A 20,445-nucleotide genomic window follows, 5' to 3' on the forward strand; every position below is an offset into this window, starting at 1 on the left:
GCCCAGGATCACAGCCAGGCATTGCATGACCCTAAGTGCAAAGATTGTGTTAAAAGTCTAGCACTAGAATTGAAACTGCTAAAGTTTACACATTGGAGCTGTCACTTTTTCAGGTGTGTTGACCATAACAAGGATAAAGCATGTTATTTTACATTGCTGAGGTGCTCTTTGAGCTGCTAATGAAAAAGTTTGAACATAAATGTTCTATTTTATACAAGTAATTTATTTTTATATTGTGTAGTACATGCTTCAAAGGACCCAGGATCAAGATGAAAATGTGGCTCTGGAGGCATGTGAATTTTGGCTGACTTTGGCTGAACAGCCAATTTGTAAAGAGGTATTATGTCGGCATCTTACTAAGTAAGTATCAAGTATTACAGCTCATATTTATTTTCAGACAGTCCTCTTAAAATTTCAGTTGACTTGTTCATGGATACTCTTAGAGACAGTGTATATGGCTTGCAGTAGAAGAATTCCATAGCTAGTTCTTGTGCCTAGTAAAATTGAAAAGACTTCTGTGGGTTTCAGACCCCATGAACTCCAGAAACAATTTAACTGTGCCACTGTCATGCTTACCTCGAATTTAACAAGCTGTTACACTTCACATGAATGCAAAGATATGGTAAAATGCACTTAAGTGAACAAATCTAGGTGACATTACCCACAATATCTGGTGTATGAATATGTTTTCTTGACTACTGCTATGTAGGCATCTCTATGCAGTGCTTCAATGTGCATTGTCATGCAAAGGGTTCTTCATTTTAAAAAGAGCATAAAATAAAATGACACACCTTGGATTTAGAAATCAGTTTTGTATAAATTACTCCTACAAGTTGAAGAAAGCCTGTACAATTTGTTGCTTCATACTTCTGCAGCGTGATGGTTTGAGTTTCAAAACCTACTTCTTCAAAGTTTCAGAAAGTTTTCCTCTGCCTCAAGAGATAGATCTTTGATTGAATGGGAGTAAATATCCATGTGTGTAGTAGTATCTTTTTTTTGCAACAGTGCTTGCAATTTCTCCAGACTAATTTGAAATCTTTTACAACAGGAAATTAGTTATTCAGTGTTGCCATCAAATGAATACTTTCTTTTCATTTATGAAGACTTTTAAATATGGACAGAGTTCTCTCAAAATTTTGAGTGGAAGAACAGAATGACAGGAGACACGTCCTTTTCAGCAGAAAATAGCATTATAGGTGTGAAGTAATTAAAATAGAAAGCAAAATTTTGATTTTCCTAACCAATTAACAAGTAGAAATTTGAGATTAAAACATGTACTGTTGCAGAGAAAGACTAGGAGTTAAAACCAGGAGAATAAGTGTTACAAGAAATTATTTTAAATTTCAAAATGGTCTGATTTAATTCCTACTTTTGTAGTTCAAAAGGCAAAAGAAGTCTCTACACACACCACATGGTTAATAGCTACTAGTATTAAATCTCTTTTGGCCTACATGAGCCTTGACACTGCAACAGCATTATACTCATTTTTTTAAAAAGCTTTTAAATTTCTAGAAAAATAAATTATTAAGAGTCACATCATGTTTTTCCCATGATCTTTCAATGTCATGTGTGTTTAAGGCAACTTATTTGTTGGTGAGTCCTGTTTGACTATGAAGCTATATAAGCTTGTCAGTATTTGATAATCTTAAAATTTTGTATGTTAAATTAAAAGTGGGACAGGATCTTCTTAAAACTTTTTCATCTGGTTTCTAATATCTGTTCCATTTTATGCCTGTGAACTTCTTTATAAAATGTATACTTCACAAAGTATGCTGCAGAAATGCCAATGATTATATTTATACTTACTATTCCTTCATTTAAGCTTTAGAACATAATGTGGCACTGCAGTGTGTGAATATTAGAGCAAGCTTGATACCTTCAAAAACAATACTCACGTGCAAAACATAGCAAGATTGAGTCTGTCACTGTTGCTGTGTCATCCTTGGTTATTAGTTTCATTTGGCTTATATATGCTTCCTTGTTTTTTCTTTTGTTGTGGTGAACGTGTCTTAATGGGAAATATTTGACTTTTTTCCTTAGTACTTTTTTAGCTGTACATCTGTACAGTTGGAGCCCCATAGCCATAACCTGTTTAATAATTAAGTAAATCTTAATATGGATTAGTCAAGATTTCTGCAATGTTGAAAGCTTGTCTTACTGAAGTAATCATGGGTTGATAGGAGAGATTAATGTAGTTAGGCCTCTGTCTTTAACAATAGTGAGGTAGAGTCTTCATCAAGAAGTAAATAAAGTGACAAGCACTATTGGCAAGAGTCAACACATATTATGGGAGTTTGAGTTCTTACTGAAAACCTGTAGGTGCAATTTCTGAAGGGTGCTTCTGAATAAATTCATCAGTTGTGCCATTGGGCTACTTCTATTTAAAAGTTTGTCATTTGAAGTAACACTTTTTCTCATTACAAAGTATTGATGAATCTTATGACATAGAACTTGGCTTAGGTAATAGCCCTTTTTATCAGGCTAAGGTATTTCTCTTATGAGTTGGGAGGTGAGAGTTACAACCAAAATTATGACCCGTGTAAATTCAAACCGTTTTGCTTTTATATGTGTTACTTTAATATGTGTAACTATTTCTTTGTAGGCTGATACCTGTGCTAGTAAATGGTATGAAATATTCAGAGATTGATATTATTCTGTTGAAGGTGAGCATATGTTTCTTTTACTCTGTTGGAATACTTGCTTAGGTTCTGACCTATAAATCAGAAATGATTCAGGTCAGAGTGGGCAGACCTAGCCTACCATCTCTTCAGTGGAGAATTAACTTTCTGCGGCAAAGTAGGCTGTTCCAAATACTAAATGCAACTGATGCCATGTTTGTTGGAAAATAATCTGTGGCTCTCCTGCTTTGTCCCAGTCCCCTCTCACACAACTTAGGCAGAGCTGGGATGCTATTACCATGAACTACTTCAAGAATTCAGCATTAAAAAAATGTTCAGAACTAATTCTAATGCCTTCCAGGTTGAATACATAGCTTTTTCCATCACTACCTATGTCTGTGTATCAAAATTTCTGAATCGCTTCTTTCTATTTCATTCCCATTGAGTAACTTATTAACAAGAAGGTTACTTTGGGGGTGAACATACCTCTCTTTCTTGTATCTTTCTATTGTTTTTCTGGCAAATGCAGCAGTAGAACACAGAAACAGTCCCATCTTTTTAGTTGAGCAGCTCAGGTGGGATGCGAATCTTTTATAAACTTACAAAATCTTGAACTAAAACTACATTGTTAACTTCCTTAAGCGATACAGTTGAACTAGTTTATCTAATAAAACAATTTGGTGACAGGGGGATGTTGAAGAAGATGAAGCTATTCCAGATAGTGAGCAGGATATAAGGCCTCGTTTCCATCGTTCGAAGACGGTGGCTCAGCAACATGAAGAAGATGGTATTGAAGATGATGACGATGATGATGATGAACTTGATGATGATGATACTATTTCTGACTGGAATTTAAGTAGGTCAAAGTAATGTGTGAAATGCTTTGAACAAGAGCTACTTACATAATACAAGAACCACAGTAAAAAGACAAGTTTGTATATAAGGAATACCAAGGCTCTTTTTTTGACTACAAAAAAAAACCTGCTGACATAATTGGTGGGTTTGTTGGAGGGGGGAGCCTTTGAGATGACATTTCGACTTTATAACTATATTGGCAAAAGCTATCTGTAAGCTTTTATTTTGAATATGGCAGATCAAGTTACAAATATTTATTTGATACAATTCAATGGAGCTTTCAGGCCTAATATTTTAATTCTATGAAATAATATAAATCCTGTATCACTTGGCTAAATTCAGTTTAAAAAGAGAAAAAAAAAAAACTTTGCACATTGATAACTGGAGCAAGCCTAATTAATGCTGTCTTTAAATTCAGTCTTCCCTCTAAAATTGGGTTGTGTTTGATTTGGTTTGCGTTTTTTATTTCTATGTGAACATTCTATTGCCTATAGCCCTTACAGGTATTTCTTTTCTCAGTGAGGAATTTGCTTCTCAATACAGTACTTTAGTTGTGAAGGTAGGAGATGGCTCTGAGGAAACCAGAGTTCAGATGTCCTGTTGTGGGGGTCATAGGACCTTTAGGTTAATAGGCTATGTTATAAGGAAAGAAAACACCACAAACTTCTTTTTTAAGTTCAGTGACAGAAAATAGCTAGTGAAATTCTGACAAATCTGATTTGAATTTGCTTTGCAAACAAACTCATTGTGAAATAATGCTATGAGATGTGGGCATAGCTACAGAGGGTCTTTCTTCCCAAGAACACAAGTTTTCACAACAGGTGAATTTAACTTCGGGCTTATGGTTGAACAATTTTGAGACATATCTGAAGAATTATTGCTGTTGAAAATATGCATGCAAATATGCTTGTTTCTGTAAAGCTGCATCTTGGAAAAAAAGTGTAGTAATATTCTTTTTGTCACTGCTGTGTGTAGAGATTGCAGAATTAAATATGCATTTTCTGAGAAAGAGCTTAAATGACATACGGTGCCCTGTGATGCACAGTTTTGATTAAAACAGTGAGAAAGCTGAAGTTGTTCAGGAATGGTGGCCTAAAAGAGAAAGAGTAGAACACTTCAGAAGTCTGTAATAACATATGTTATCTGGATTTGAGAAAATTTGAATTATCTGAAAATCAGAATTGCATGCCCTATTTCGTGTCTAGTGTTCCATATTTGACTTCCAGTTTGAACAGAGGTGAAGCACCAGCATAGCTTGACAATTACCACTATTGCTGACTAATGAGACCAGTGCAATTCTTTATGGCAGATTAAGAAAGAATTTATATTAAAATAGCTTTCTAAGAACTGTGGCTTTGCCCAGGAGCACAGTGGATCCCTCTGTAGTGTAATGGAGTGGAAGTATGTTCCTTCCTAGTGCACTGAGAATCCATTGGCAGCTCAGAGTTAAAGAGGGGATTATATTGCCTAACTACAACTGTTTGTATAATAAGCAGAGATTAACATTGTTAATTCCCTTCAGGAAAATGTTCTGCTGCTGCTCTAGATGTCCTAGCTAATGTATTTCGTGATGAACTTCTACCACACATCTTGCCACTGTTAAAGGAATTGCTCTTCCACCCCGAGTGGGTAGTTAAAGAATCCGGTATCCTTGTTCTTGGTGCAATTGCTGAAGGTAAGGCAACAGTTCATATCAGGTTGCTGATTTTTAAATTGATTCTAAAGTAGCTTGGGTGAATGTACTAATGCAAACAAGTGTATGTCCTTAGCTGGTTTGGTCATGGTGATTAATCTCTTCCATCTACTGATAGGTGACTGCAGTTATTTTATTTTTGATTTTCAAATTTATGTGTATTTGGGAGGCTAAATAGATTACATAATTTATTTTATTTCTCATTTTCTAAACATTACAGTATAGAGGTGTTGATATCTCTCAAAATACTAGCTTGATTTCATAGAAGGTAAGTATTTAATAAATTTTATCTTTAGATTTTAAGTGTTTCCAGAAGTGGAGAAGACCATTCCTGTGACTTCAGTACACTAAGATGCCTTTTGTAGATGGTCCTCCAATTAAAACAGGCTAACTTCCATTCTTATTTACTTACTCACAGTCTTGCTTGGCTTTTGCCTGAAGCTCCAGCATCTCTGATCTCTGTCCCTTTTGCAAGCTGAAGAAGTAGATTTGGGTTCATGTCTGGATTATCTTTTTTTTCCTCGCTGTCTATTGAACATATCTTTTTTTACAGTTAATAGAAAAGTCTTAGTTGGTTTTGATTTGAAGTCCAGCAAGGTGGAAGTTAGTACTTCTGGCAAATCTCAGTGTCTAATTGCCCTTGCTGACTTGAAGGGTGCAGCTTTTATTCCTGGTCAATATTGGTATGATTTTAGGAGAAATGAAGAAATTTGAACTTCTTAAGGGATCCTTTCTCATGTGATGATTTGTTGTCAAGACAGTTTCTCTGCTTGGTATTTTCTTGCTTTTTCCTACTTAAGTAGACTGAAGTAGGAACTTTAAGCTTTAGAAATTTTATTTGGATGTACTTGCTGTACTATATTCAATAAAGCATTTCTAGAGACTGGGGAAGCACTGAAGTAGAAATGTAATTGAAAATAATGTAACTTCAATTGATGATGTAATTGTTATCTAATAATTTTAATATTTTCATTATTATGCAGTGTTATAATAATTATAATTATTATTTATGTAAGAGGGGTTTTTTTAGAACCCTAAAAATATAAAATATTTTATTATAAAGTCATGTAAATTAGACAGACTTGCTTTGTTAAAATATTTGTATTTTTAATTGCATGTTGTGTTCCTATGTGATAGAGAATGAAAATATGTCTCTCATAGGGAACAGAAAACAGTGGAGTTTTTCATTAATTCTGGTACTGCAATAGCTGTATTTTTCTTTCCAGGCTGCATGCAGGGTATGATTCCATATCTTCCAGAGCTAATCCCTCACCTTATTCAGTGCCTCTCTGACAAAAAGGCTCTTGTGCGCTCCATTACATGCTGGACTCTTAGTCGCTATGCACACTGGGTAGTTAGTCAACCCCCAGACACATACTTGAAGCCATTAATGACTGAGTTGCTAAAGCGTATCTTGGATAGCAACAAGAGAGTACAAGAAGCTGCCTGCAGGTAAGCCAAAGCTTAAGCAAACATCACTATCCATTACACTGCTTTTTTTCCCATGGGAAGCTATTCTCATACCCTTATCAGTCAATGCATGACTCCCTTTCTAGCTCTTAATGTATGCTTCCTCTTAAATTAGAGTAGATGCGACTTTCTCCCAGATTGTAATAACATGAAAAAAGTGAATGTCTATTTCTCTTATGCAGTTTGTTTGCAGAGTATCTAAGACACCAGCTTAAAAAATATCTTGTATTAAATTAGCTGTTTGCAACACTTACTTTCAATATATGTTGTTTCATTGACCAGAAATTTGGTCTTTTTTAAAAATGTCTGTGAACAGGGTCAGAACTGAATACAGTGGAAAGCTGTCCTATCATTAGATAACTTAAAGTGTTTGTACTTAGCATTACCAAAACATTTTGCTTATGATTATTTCAAGGGATATTATCTTTCTCTTGAAATGAGGTGTTGGGGGGTAAAATGCCCTTCTCCCCCATGTCTACTTCTTAAAAAAAATTGATTGCTTAATTAATGGATGCAACATTAATGGAATGGGAATGTGTGCACCCCCTTATGCATCAAAAAAAAACTACATGTCAGTTTTTGTCAGACTGGAGTGTACACAGCAAGCTTTCAATGTTTCTTCAAGAAGCAGTTACATATGCCTCTGAACACCTGAAACATAATAATAGTAGTAGCAGTAATAAAAATCATAATAACAGCTACCTCCAAATGTCAGTAGTGCCTAAGGAGAGTGATGAGTTCAGAGTTCTTGGACTAAGCTTTGCTCAAAAGGAAAATATATCCTTGACTGAGGACAGATACAATGACTTTGTGAATGTACTTAGTAAGATTTAGGAATTAAACACTGTTTCCATTTTGTCTCCAAACATCTGCAAAAATTTGGCTAGCAAGTTTGGGTAGCTTTAATGTCTTCTGTATTTATTCTATTTAAAAACACCCAAATGGACAACCCAAAAAACCAAACAACCAAGGAACAAAAAAAATCCCCAAAGGAAAATCTTCCACTTCTCCTCAAACTCTCCTTGTCCAAAACATGGCTGAAAATCTGCATTTAGTTGAACACAGCTGTGTTGTGGTGTAGTTAAATAACCTCGCCTGGTGCTTATGACAGATGTGCAATGGGCCGTGGAAACCAAGAAATCTAGAATGGAAATACTAAAAATTACAGTACACTTGATTTTTTTTTTTAATTATTATAAGTCCATTGTCAGACATGGAGTGTGTTTTGAGATACTTTCTTTAGAGCAGAAATTCACTAAAATTACTGTTACAACTAAAAATAAACTGGGAAACTTCACTGTAAGGAAAATGTAGAGTTGTCACAAGTCAAAACGTATTTACTAGCTTTTTTAATTGTAAGGGGATACAGTGAACCTTCTTGGACAACAACAAAGAGCTTCATCCCAGCACTGAGTAGTTGCATACATTGTTTATGTCTATCAAATTGAAGATTGAACACAGGATACTGTATTTTTTTGTTCCTAAATTCAGTATGGTAGCAGACGTCTAACATTCACTTCTGTACTTTCGAGAAACTGCTTCTTTAGTTGGTGACACACAAAATGATATTTTACTGAAATACATTTATTTTCCTGCTCAAGTTGTGTGCCTTTCTGAAAGAATACTTCAGAATAAAAAAATAAAAAATAAATAATTCAATAAATAAAGTAAGAAAACTAGCTATTTAGAGTTCACAGTTCTCTTTTGTTAAAAAAACTGCATTTCTGTATTTGGTAGCACACAGTGGAGTGTTCATCTTATGCAGTGGTGCATGCATTTTAGTGCAGAGACTAGCTAATAATAATCTTGTTGAGAGAGCTAGACCAGTGTATCTTCAATAGCTAAATAATTCTTTCCTTTCCTTAATGTTTCTCTGAAGCAGTGTGTCTGCTGTGGGGGGATTTTTTTTTATTTTGTTTCATTTTGGATGGTTTTCCTTAATGCTGCTGCTGAAACACAGATAGACAAGCTGAAAAGTTTCCATGATGTCATGATGTGTACTTTGACCAAGAGCAGCTAAAACTGTTCATCGTCGTTTAGTTTTCCATGTCTTTCTATGTATTTTCTATGTCATGAACAACTGACAGTACAAGGTGATGTTTGCATTGTACTGGCGCAGCAGCATCAAAATGTCTAGGTGCAACTACTGTGTACATTAAAGATAGTGGTCCATTTTTAACTTAAATAATCAGCTTTTGTTGTGGTTCCTTCTATTTTAGTTAGTATATTGTAACTTTTTGGCTAATGCTTTTCTTTTAAGTGGGGGACTCCCTAAGGAATTTTATGGCAATACTTTAAAATTTTGTTCTTGACAATGTAAGAGCTGGTTCCTTATGGGTGATTTTGTTAAAAAAGATCAAAGTTATTTAAGTACTACCTTTTTTTGGAAGTATATTTTACATGAATTTGAGGACTTAAATACAGCTTTATGTTTAAACAGATAGAGGTTAAGTAGGGCATTTGGGGGTTGTCTTGCTTCATTATTTCCAAGGTACTAACCTGTTTTATTGTCCTTCAGTGCCTTTGCTACTCTAGAAGAGGAGGCTTGTACAGAGCTTGTTCCTTATCTTGCATATATACTTGACACTTTGGTCTTCGCATTTAGTAAATACCAGCATAAAAACCTGCTCATTCTTTATGATGCTATAGGAACTCTAGCAGATTCTGTAGGACATCATCTAAATAAACCAGTGAGTATACCTTATGTTCTGTAGAAGGACTTAGGATATTTTAAAAACTTGTTCAGTGTTTTTTGTAGTGTGCTTTAGATGTTATAAACTAGAAATGCTGATATTTCCGTGTACCTTTTATTAGTACTACATGCTTACAGATAAAATACATAGACTTCACGTAATTCTCCCACTACACAAATATTTGCCATTTTGAGTAAACAGGCAAAAGTGTGTGATTTGTTGTGAAATGTGCTGTTCATCATGGTTTTCTACATGCTTCAAGTTTTTTTTAGCTTAGAGGAGATAACACTGTAGATACCCCATTTGGACAAAGCACAGATAACACACAGGCAAATGTGGTGGGGTTTTTTTTAGTGTACATGTATTAATTAGTAGAAGATGTACATGTCATGTATTTGCATCTTATGATGGTTATTGAGACTTGTTTTATTTCTCTATAGTGCTTCAAATTACATATATGCCCTAGAAAAAAACTATTTTTTGTTGTTTCCATTTTACTTGCCATCTGGACCCCACACCAGCAAAGGACCTGTTTTTCAGTCTCTCTCTGAGCCTGGCAATCTCGATATTTTACAGTACCAGGAGGAAGCTAAATGGCAGCTCCTGATGAGGGTGGGACTTTCTTTAGTCAGTTAGAATTTTGTACCTTTAGACATAGCAAAATCAGTCGCCTCTTTGATACCTTCTGCAAGCAACAGCACTTTAGAGATGCCTTGCTTAGTGTCCTTGTGACTGTGGCTGTGCAGTGACAAGGAATCCAGCTTTACACCCTCCAGAAGTGCCTCCTTCTCCAGGGATAGGAAATTACTTTCTTTGTGGATTGTTAGTTTGAGGAAGAAGTTTCAGAACTTGTGGTCATGGATATAGGGTTATAGCATCAGGGCAGTAGAAGATGGTTGAGAATAGCAGATGGCACATGTAGAGCCACAATGTAAATATAAAAATGTTTTCTGCACGCCTTGTGGCAATCAGATAGATAACCTGGGCAGGTATGCTAAAACCAAACCTGGAGGAAAAGATTCACTTTGTAAAGGTACTTATGTGCTTTAGGAAAAAATATCAAATGCAAATTTTAAAATCTAGTATTAAAATATTTCTATGAATTGCAACAGTGATTGAATTACAGTATGCCTGTTTGTTCCTTTATTTGAAAAAGTAGAATATATCTCAGTTCTTTTTTAACTTTGAAATAGAATAGTATGCAGTAAAGTGTTTTAGCAGCATTTTCATCCTAAACAGGAATATATTCAGATGCTAATGCCTCCATTAATCCAGAAGTGGAACATGCTGAAGGATGAAGATAAAGATCTCTTCCCTTTATTAGAGGTAAATGTTAAAATGTGAATATTTTTTATAAAGTTTTCTAGAAACTATTTTTTTAAATAAAGTGTTCCTCCTAGGAAATATGACTGTAAAAGCAGACATTTTTAGCTATTTTCTATTAGGGAAAAAATATTCTGACCATGGTAAGAAAATTTTATGACTGAATAAATATCCTTAGGTTTAGCAGAAATAATGTAGGGGTTTTTTCTGCCATTTTGGGGTGTTTTCTTTGATAGGATTCTTTTACAAAAAAAGGATTCTATCCTCCTTTTGTTCTTGTCTTCTCTCTCCTTGCTCTCCCTTCATCCCTTCATTAAAACTATTGTCAGACAAGCTGAAGGTATGAACCAGGCCATGTAGTTTAATGCTCTCTACTGGGTGAGTGTGAAGCACCTCTAGAGGAAAACACCTCTAGAAAAATTAGTTTTGTAACTCTTAGGTTATATTAGGGCTTGTTTATGGTCAAGATACTGCATCTTAGTGTAAGTGCTGTCTGAACTCTTGTAACTGGTTTTGTATGCATTTTCATCGCTAACTCTTAAGAAGATGCTGCTGCTGAGAAATTTTCTCAACAGGTGTATGCAGGAGCAAGTAACAACTTGCTGATAGTTGCCTTGGCTCAGCTAAATCAATACCACCTTTCTAGGTCATCTTTGCTTAATCAGTTACATGTTGGTGTACTTAAAATACTAAGTTCCAAATTCCCTCTCCCAAGTAAAAGACTCTTCAAGCATGTGAAGAAAAGTAGTGACTGCTTTCTCTCTCTCCATTTTTTTAATTCCAGTGCCTGTCGTCAGTTGCTACTGCCTTGCAATCTGGCTTTCTTCCATACTGTGAACCTGTGTACCAGCGCTGTGTAAATCTGGTGCAGAAGACACTTGCACAAGCCATGGTATTTTGCTATAACTATTCCAATGTTACTTTGCTAAACCAAAGTGTTAACTATGTAAAATTAGAGATGTGCTGGGGAATTGAATATCTGCATGAAGGTGCAGTTCTGCAGCTTTTTTATCGTACTCCTGAGAAAATCTAGGATAATTTTGAAAATGTGTACTTATTTGTTGCAGTTGCATAATGCTCAGCCAGACCAGTATGAGGCTCCAGATAAAGATTTCATGATTGTGGCTCTTGATTTACTCAGTGGTTTAGCTGAAGGACTTGGAGGCAACATTGAACAGCTAGTGGCTCGCAGCAATATCCTGACATTAATGTATCAATGCATGCAGGTGAGATGATAAGCTATCTGATCTACACATTTCCTTTATTCAGAGAATCAGAAACTCTTCTAGAATTGTAACTTTTTTCTTCCTCTTTTTAGGACAAAATGCCTGAGGTACGGCAGAGTTCTTTTGCATTGTTAGGTGACCTGACAAAGGCATGTTTTCAGCATGTTAAACCTTGCATCGGTATGTTTCTTTTAGATGTTTATTAACTTGTTTTTCAAATGACTAAGAGGTTGTATTAGCCATTGTTATGCTCCCTGTTCTGTGGGTTGCCTTTTTATGGTGTGATACATGGTAATTTTCTGCAAAAGTCTGTAGTCTTTTGCCCCTTTAATTGTATGTTAAGAAAATATGTTCCTATTTTTGTGGACAGTGCAAAAGTTCATTTTTCTTCTTTATTTTTATACTCTTTTTGTTCTACTTGAATTTATTTTTAAGTTAAAATATGTCTAATATAAATCCAAAAATGGGGTAGAGAATAAGGTTTTACTTTGTTTTTCTGCTTTTTTTTTTAGTTCTGTGGAAAGTAGCATCAGTGATACACTTCCACAATGTTTGGTCTTGCCAAATGAGTGTTTGGATAGGCTTGGAATTTAAAATTATTTGACAGATGTTATGGTGACCTTTTTGACTCACTTTTCTTAAAATTTAATCAAGGATGTAATTGCCTTCTAGTCTTCATTGTTTTTTCAGGGGTAGCTGAATACATGGTTATCCTAGTGATTTGGGGGATGTTCAGTCATGATAAAACTAGTGCTTGTAGCTGTGGTTTTTTTCTTCTCTTCCTCTCTCTCCTCTCACCTGAGAAAGGGAAGGAGAGAAGATTTCTACATAAAAGTTACATAAAGATAAACTCTTTAAGGAAGATTCTAAAAGCATAATTTGAAAATATTTGAGTTTCAATCTGCTTAGGTTCTAAATAATCTGAATGTAACACTTTCCAAGTATTTAAATAAGCTTACATTATCTTTTTCTTAAATATCCCTTCCTCCCCTGCCCCCCACAATCCTAAAGTAATGGGACAAGATGGTTGTATTGTATGATGAGTTTTCAAACTGTTGTTCTTTCTAGCTGATTTCATGCCAATTTTGGGAACCAACCTAAACCCTGAGTTCATTTCTGTGTGTAACAATGCCACCTGGGCAATCGGAGAAATCTCTATCCAGATGGGTAAGATTTAATTTTTTTTTAAATTTCCGCACATTTGGAATTATTTGTTTGGGTGTTTTGGGTGAATTTTTTTTAAGTGATACCTTTACATTACTATTTAAATTAAATTTGTGATCCTTGTCCTTGTTAGTAAGTTACATGTACATGTTCTGTTTACATTATGTATATTAATGGTCATTTTCTTCTGATTTTTTTAATTGTTTTTTTCAGGTATAGAAATGCAGCCTTATATTCCAATGGTCTTGCACCAGCTTGTAGAAATAATTAACAGACCCAACACACCAAAGACGTTGTTAGAGAACACAGGTACCCAAAAAATAACCTGTACATGGTGAAGGGAATTAAAAGATTTTTTTTAAAAATTATTTTTTGAAATTGCATAGGGGAACCACACCAGAACTGATTTTGTTATGTACTTGGCTTTTGTAAGCAAAAGCAACTCTGTTTTGCACAAGCTCTTACAAGTCTCAGTCTTGCAGCAAATCATATATCTAGATTCTAATTGCTTTCTCCTTTTATAACATTTATTATATCTATTTCTCATCTATTTAATCATTCTTCCAGTTTTATTTATGTATGAAATATGACAAATGTATGCAGTAACACTTAAAACTTAATTTCTCACTGATTTTGTTGTATGCATGTCCTTACACGTGTACTGTATATATATGTCTAGTGTTGGAAAAAATGTAATTGGCCTATATAAAACAATGAACTCTTTGAATTTACAAAAAAGTGCATTTTTATTGCAGGATAAACTTACAATATCATACACAAAAATCTAGATCTGTGATGGCAGTTTTACCACAGCATAACTGAAATAATGTTTAATTTCTGTTACCTGGTCACTTAGTAGCAAATTCCTGAAAAGAATTCAAATAATGGCATGCATATTTTATGTTCTGACTTTGCATTCCAAATTGGGAGTAATTCCCAAATGCCTTACTGAATTGGAGTTTCTGAGGCTTGTTTCTTCTGCATTCATAGAGGGCTTGTTCTGGTATGAAAAGCACCTTCCATACTTGATCAAAAAAATTATAGATAATGCAATGGGTTTATTGTTTACTATTTTACTAATTGAGGATGTTTTTTCCTTCTGTTTGAAAAACATCTTGTAAGAAAATGACAGTTTAGTTGCTATATCTGACATGATTGAATATGATGCAAGTACAATGGTTCAGTTATATTTTTGAGCAGAGTAAGAGATAATTTGGAGAGAGATTTTTCAAAGCATTTTTTTCTTTCTGTATTCTCTAAACATAAAAGCTGCACTTTCTCTGCCCCTCTATCTCATTTAGTATGGAAGGTGAACTTGAAGGAAAATTTACCTAGTTTTATGGCATATCATAGGGACTATTTTTGAAAAGAAAATTTTGAATCAAATACCTAGATGTGAAATACACATGGAATAGTGTAACAGTATAATACTGTACTAGTATAACCATATAAGATTTTCTTAACCCTGCCCTGATTCCCCTCCTCTGCACTGATGGATGTGTAATACCTGTAACTGAGAGGCATCCAATAGTTTTAAATGTATGTATGCTTCCATCATTAAGAGAATTTTTGGAAGCATCTGAACATTAATTTTTTTTTTCAATTATCCTAATAGTTATTTTAAATGTGGATGGATAACTGCAAATAAATGTTGAGTGTGGTGTACTTATTATAAGTTTGTTGTGGGATATTTTGTTGTGTGCCACTACTATGTGCAAGAATAGTACTGGTTTTGCTGTAGCTTACTGTGTAATTAATTTTTAAAACAATTGTGAAAACACCCTTCAACAGAGATTTTTGTTCCTTGTTCAGGCTGTAGCTGTAAGAATTTACAGATAAAACTTAAAATTGTATTTTCATTTGAACTTCAGTGGAGTTTTGTAAAATGCTAAAAAATTCTAGACACTGTGAAAATTGAGTAATACTAAAAAATTGAGTACATTAACAGTGAGCTGCATCACATGAAATTAACATGTTTTAGGCTGCTAGTATATCCTACACCAAACTTTTATTTGAGAAAGCATCATCTGCTTTATTGCATGTTTCATGAAACTGTTCACAAATGCCTGTTAGTTAGAGTGTTGCATAGTATGTCCCTTGAACATAGGTTTCCTTTTTCCGCTTCATACAAATCTGCTGGATTTTAGTATTATTCATGTATTTTGCTTCAAGTAATTCTGATACATTATTCCCCACCCTCTCCTTTTTCTAAAGATTAATCTTTCGTGAGTTGAGCAAACACCATTAAAACACATTTGCATAATGATACTTTCTTTGGTCTGTCCCTTGGAACAAAGAACCAAACTACCTGATCATGTGGTGAAGCAATTTTGCTTTTTGTGTGTCCTCATGCTTTGGTATCAGACGTCAGATTCTTGAACATCTTATGAAGAAAACTTTTGTGAGCAGGAGAAGTACTAGGATTAAAGAATTAATGTTCTGCAGTCAGTCGCTTTGAGTTAGCAACCATTTTTAATTAAATTCTTTGTGAGATTATGAAGAAGACATAAACATTTGAGAAGTGTTCCATCCACTTAGGATTTTCAGACAGACCACAATATATTCTATATAAAAGTATTTGGAAATGTATTTTTACTAAAAGATTAGGTCTATAGAAACCTTGAATTCTAAATATTGGATAAAATAAAATGTTTAGAATACTTGATACTAATACTGAAAATTATTAATTTCCTTTGTAAAAAAATATCCATTATAGTACATTTTAATAAAAACTTCAAATGTGCAGAGGTAAATTTACCGTAAATGATTACTCTAAAGAGGGACTGAATGACTGCTTACATCAGAGAGCCTTTGAATTTAAAATTGTGTTTTTGGTGTTCTCTCATACTTCTTTAATTTTTTCTTTTACCTTGGAGAGTATACCATATATGTTGCTGCCTCTTATTTAGGGGGTGGTAATAAACAGCACTGGTGAAATCTTATGTTTATTATCATACACAGATTCTGTTGGTTTCTGTTTCTGAGTTATTTGTTGTTTTTTCTTTATTTTTTCTCCTCCCCCCTCATTTGCTCATGTCTTGGTTGGCGTTTGGTGGTGTATAACCGTGATTGCGTTACCTTAGCAATAACAATTGGTCGTCTTGGTTACGTTTGTCCTCAAGAGGTGGCCCCCATGCTACAGCAGTTTATAAGACCCTGGTGTGTATTATTCAATCTTTTTTTTTTTAATTCATTTTTCTTCACTCTCTTTCTCTCTTTCTTTCTTTCTTCTCTCTATCTCACTTTTAGATATATTTTCAGTTGGTTACAAAATCTCAATCCTTAATCATTGCCAACCATGTGACTAATCTTGTCCTATCAGGTTTGTGAGTTTTTAGTAGCACCGTCATGTATTCTTTATGTTGTGGCTAACGACTAATTTATGCATGGGATAAGATTGTCACATGCTTGCTGTGTTAAAGCTTGACTATGAAAGAGCATTTTAAAATCCACCAGAATGACGATACAATGCATGCAAATATTGTAAAATTTAAACTGTGCATTACCTAAAATTCAGTCTGAGGCTTGAAATGCTGTAAGGAATATATGTTTATAGATTTGTTACGTATAAAATAGCTTGCTTGCTGCTGTAAAAGTTCAATAACTGTTCTGTAAGTGGTATCTGACATAATTCATACTGTGACAGTATTTTATGTTCCGCTTCTAATAATGATAGTTTCTCTAAGTATTTCAGATACATGTTTCTTTTGTATTTAATGGAATAGAGGTCACACTTTCTGACTACAGTATAACAAAAAGCCAGATTCTGGAGGTGATGCCTAATGGTATTATGCTAGTAAAAACTGTGCAACAAGTGTTTTTCTAAGTGTTAAAAATTGTGTTTCAGATCATCTTATCAGTGTGACTTATTCCATCAGATACTGTCATCTAGTTTTGACTTGGTTGAAGAAAAGTAAGAGTGATCTAAGTTTTGCTTTCCAATTTGTTAGGTGCACGTCTCTGCGAAACATAAGAGACAATGAGGAAAAGGATTCAGCATTCCGTGGGATATGTACCATGATTACGGTCAACCCCAGTGGAGTAGTCCAAGTAAGATGCATTAATAGATGCTAACTTTTCTTTACTTATGTGAAATTTAGTGAAAGCTATATATGGAGTATTAAAAAGTTTGCTTTGAAGAGATTCCCTGCAGTACGTGATGTAGCTTTATTTTGAAGTCAAGAAGCCCAAAATGTTTCTATTGTGAATGATGTGTGTCATAATCCTTCAGTAATTGTCATCTAAAAAGAAAAGGGGAGAAGTACTGTTAAAATGAATTTTTGTCTTTTACTTGCAATGAATATGTAAATAATGAACTTCAATTAAAATAATTGTATTTTGATACTTCTGTCAGGTTGTGGTCAGGATCTGTATGCAAATATAAGGTAAAAGTTGACATTCTTAGACCCATTTTCCACATGTAACCTAGGTTTTTAGAACAAGAAAGAGAACAAAACTAGTAACCACCCCTTTGTTCTTAACACTTGGGTAGGGAATATTCTGTTTCAACTTTGGATCAATTTTTCCAGGAGTCAATGTAACGATGAACATGCATCTCTTTAAAAGAAATGGTAAAATTGAAGAATAGAATATGACTTGATCTTTAGTCTCCACATCTCTAAAGTAAAACTGTATCAATGTAATACTTTTTAAGAGGAAAACAAAATTGATCTTTCCCTTTTCTCTGCCTGGAATTCTTCTTCCTGAAACATAAGAATTGAACATTTGCCTTGTTCTGAAATGTGCGGTTCATTTCATTTAGACCTTATTCTGTACTTTACAATTCAGACTTCTATTGTCTGTTCATTCATGTAGCTTACAGAGAGGGGCTAAATAAGGACCCATTTCATTAACTCATCTTTTCTCTCTAATCATCCTCAGTTCCTATTTCTTGCATTAGCAACATTATTTTTAAACACTGGTATTCTGTTGGTGTAGGAGGAGGTAATGCATGACAGCAGATGAATGGGGTATAGGGATTTTGAAGTGGCTTTAGTTTTGAACCTCTATGATAAATGTTCTCTGTGTCCCAGAAAAAAATTACTTTAAGGAATAAAACAGATTTTTTTCCCTAACTGGAAATGTGTGAGAGATGCATTTGTTGCATGTGAGTAAAGGAAGTAGATATTGCATTTGTAGGCGTACTGAAAGAATTAAAGTTATACTAGTGTGGTGCAGAGGGGAGAGTTATGGTTGTTTTCACTGTGGTTTAATTTGAGATACTCAGCAATTTCTGTAGCTGAACATTTAGGCATGCAGTAATTTATTGTTGTCTGAATTAAGTGGAAAATAAATACATAAAAGCAAAAGCAGTTGTAAATTAGGATCAAAGACCATCCACTTCACAGAATGAACATCAAGCATTGTTTTCAGATGTATAAATTGAGGTTTCTAACCTATATGATTGTTTAATCTTGTAGGACTTTATTTTTTTTTGTGATGCTGTTGCATCATGGATTAGCCCAAAAGATGATCTTCGAGACATGTTCTGTAAGGTAAGGTTGCTAAGATAATAGTATATCCTAGTGGTGGCTGTTTTACATCCTCTGGTTTCTTTCTTTCTGTTTCACTTTCAAGTAAAAGTGCTTTCTAGCAGTTACTGTGTTTGTGGTCATGGAGACAAAGCAACATGAAATTCCTGACTTCTTTTTTTAACCTGTATCTTCTTATATCGATTTGGATTATTCCAAATTTTTTTAAATAGTTGCAAAGTTCACTTGTGTTTTTTGAAGGGATAATGATCCTCAAACAGCTTTCCAGCTTACTATGTTTTTCCTGCATTTGGAAGAACAGGCAAGTTTATGCTACATGTAAGACTTTTTTTTGAGGAAATGAGATTTTTATGGTTCAAGGCTGTTTTTTGCCACAAAGATGGCTACTTTATTTTGGAGACATACATAAGTTTCAAATTAAAAATATCCTAGTCGTATCTTGTTTCTCATAACTCCTGCTGAAAATAAGAGATTGCTTAATCCTCCTTAGAATCCCTCTTGGTTGAGTAAGTTTCAAGAAACTAACATGCAGTTATACCCAAGAATAGGTATGTGAATTTGCTTATCCCTAGGCAAAGCATCAGTAGAATTTAAAAATTTAAACTAAAGGACTGTTTGCCTTGTATTGAGTTAGTAAAAAACAAACTCAATACAAAAACCAAAAAAGTAAAAAACAAAAAAGCCTTACCCAGAATGTGCTACACTGTATTTTGGCACTAGTGTCTTAAATTAAAAAAAAAAAGAAAGAGAGTAGAATTTAAAAATTTAAACTAAAGGACTGTTTGCCTTGTATTGAGTTAGTAAAAAACAAACTCAATACAAAAACCAAAAAAGTAAAAAAAAAAAAAAAGCCTTACCCAGAATGTGCTACACTGTATTTTGGCACTAGTGTCTTAAATTAAAAAAAAAAAAGAAAGAGAGAGACAGTGGTTTACCTCACAAGCTCTAAAGTGAAATTCCCATTTTCAGGAAGTTCTATGTCAAAAGTAAGGTTCATGATATTCTTAAAGAAAAAACAGAGCATATTCTTAAGTACTTATTAGGCTCATGGATTGGTATTGGCACTTCTTCAATTAATGACATGTGTGAGCATCAAATCAGAAGCTAGAACTTCTCTATCCCATCTTTAAGATCAAAGGCAGAAATCTTGCTGTCCTAGTTAGTCTCTCAGATAACTGTCTTCCTTCCAAGGAACATTAGATCTAGACAAGGTGCAGCTATGAGTAGTCTAACATCAGCAGAATGAAACAGCAATTACAACTTAAAAGAGGGTCCTGGATAGAGTCTGTGATGATTGCCCAAAGCAGTCTCACTGCATGTTTTTGCACCAATCCTTCAGCAGGTTAAACTCCTCTTTTTCTGATTCTTTTCAAGTGATCCATTTGGGAAACAATGCATTCAAATCTAAACAGAGTGGTTCTTGGTCACTTGGCAAAAGGAGATCCTTGCTTTTTTAAGCAAGCAATTTTAAAGTAGTTTTGTGGGATTTGCCTTACAGAAAAGGAGACAAAGTTTTCTTCAGTGATAACCCACAGGGTTTTTAGACAACTTCTTTATGAGTATGTGATTGCTGTAGTCCAAGTAGATGTTTTCAAACAGTAATTATGACTTCAGGAACAAGGGAAATAAACTGGATTTGTCCAAGTTTTCAAATTTTCTTTAAAACTTATTTATTCTTTAGTACTAGAACTGCAAGAGAAGATACTTTCAAGAGCATGGATAGATGAGCTGCCAGTGTTAAAATCTGACTCATAACCTTTTGTCTATCACTGAGCATTCTTAGATTTTTCAGCTGGTTAATGTGAAACCATTTGGGTTTAGGAAAGCCTGCTTGTGGGAGGGAGAAAAGCAGTAAGTTAACTGGTTGCATGTCATTACCACTACATCTGTTTAAAAACAGATCTGCTTGAC

The 20,445-nt window shown here is 34.3% G+C and overlaps 1 protein-coding gene across 3 annotated transcripts in view; it reads left to right on the forward strand.

The window, feature by feature from the left end:
* The window catches only part of TNPO1 (transportin 1), a 52,809-nt gene that overhangs the window by 28,132 nt on the left and 4,232 nt on the right, over window positions 1-20,445 (forward strand). Inside the window, exons 8-22 of one of the 3 annotated variants that reach the window (XM_066569492.1) lie at window positions 242-360; window positions 2,603-2,663; window positions 3,306-3,474; window positions 4,996-5,148; window positions 6,393-6,618; window positions 9,155-9,326; window positions 10,569-10,655; window positions 11,437-11,544; window positions 11,720-11,878; window positions 11,971-12,058; window positions 12,947-13,045; window positions 13,256-13,351; window positions 16,126-16,201; window positions 16,993-17,092; window positions 18,463-18,537. In XM_066569492.1, the coding sequence (XP_066425589.1) occupies window positions 242-360; window positions 2,603-2,663; window positions 3,306-3,474; window positions 4,996-5,148; window positions 6,393-6,618; window positions 9,155-9,326; window positions 10,569-10,655; window positions 11,437-11,544; window positions 11,720-11,878; window positions 11,971-12,058; window positions 12,947-13,045; window positions 13,256-13,351; window positions 16,126-16,201; window positions 16,993-17,092; window positions 18,463-18,537 (1,788 nt within the window). Of the gene's footprint in view, window positions 1-241; window positions 361-2,602; window positions 2,664-3,305; window positions 3,475-4,995; window positions 5,149-6,392; window positions 6,619-9,154; window positions 9,327-10,568; window positions 10,656-11,436; window positions 11,545-11,719; window positions 11,879-11,970; window positions 12,059-12,946; window positions 13,046-13,255; window positions 13,352-16,125; window positions 16,202-16,291; window positions 16,365-16,992; window positions 17,094-18,462; window positions 18,538-20,445 lie in introns of those variants that run through there. The other 2 variants (XR_010785318.1, XM_066569491.1) reach the window with 2 other exon arrangements.

Source organism: Molothrus aeneus, chromosome Z (genome assembly GCF_037042795.1).
Source record: "Molothrus aeneus isolate 106 chromosome Z, BPBGC_Maene_1.0, whole genome shotgun sequence".
NCBI classification, from domain to species: Eukaryota; Metazoa; Chordata; class Aves; order Passeriformes; family Icteridae; genus Molothrus; species Molothrus aeneus.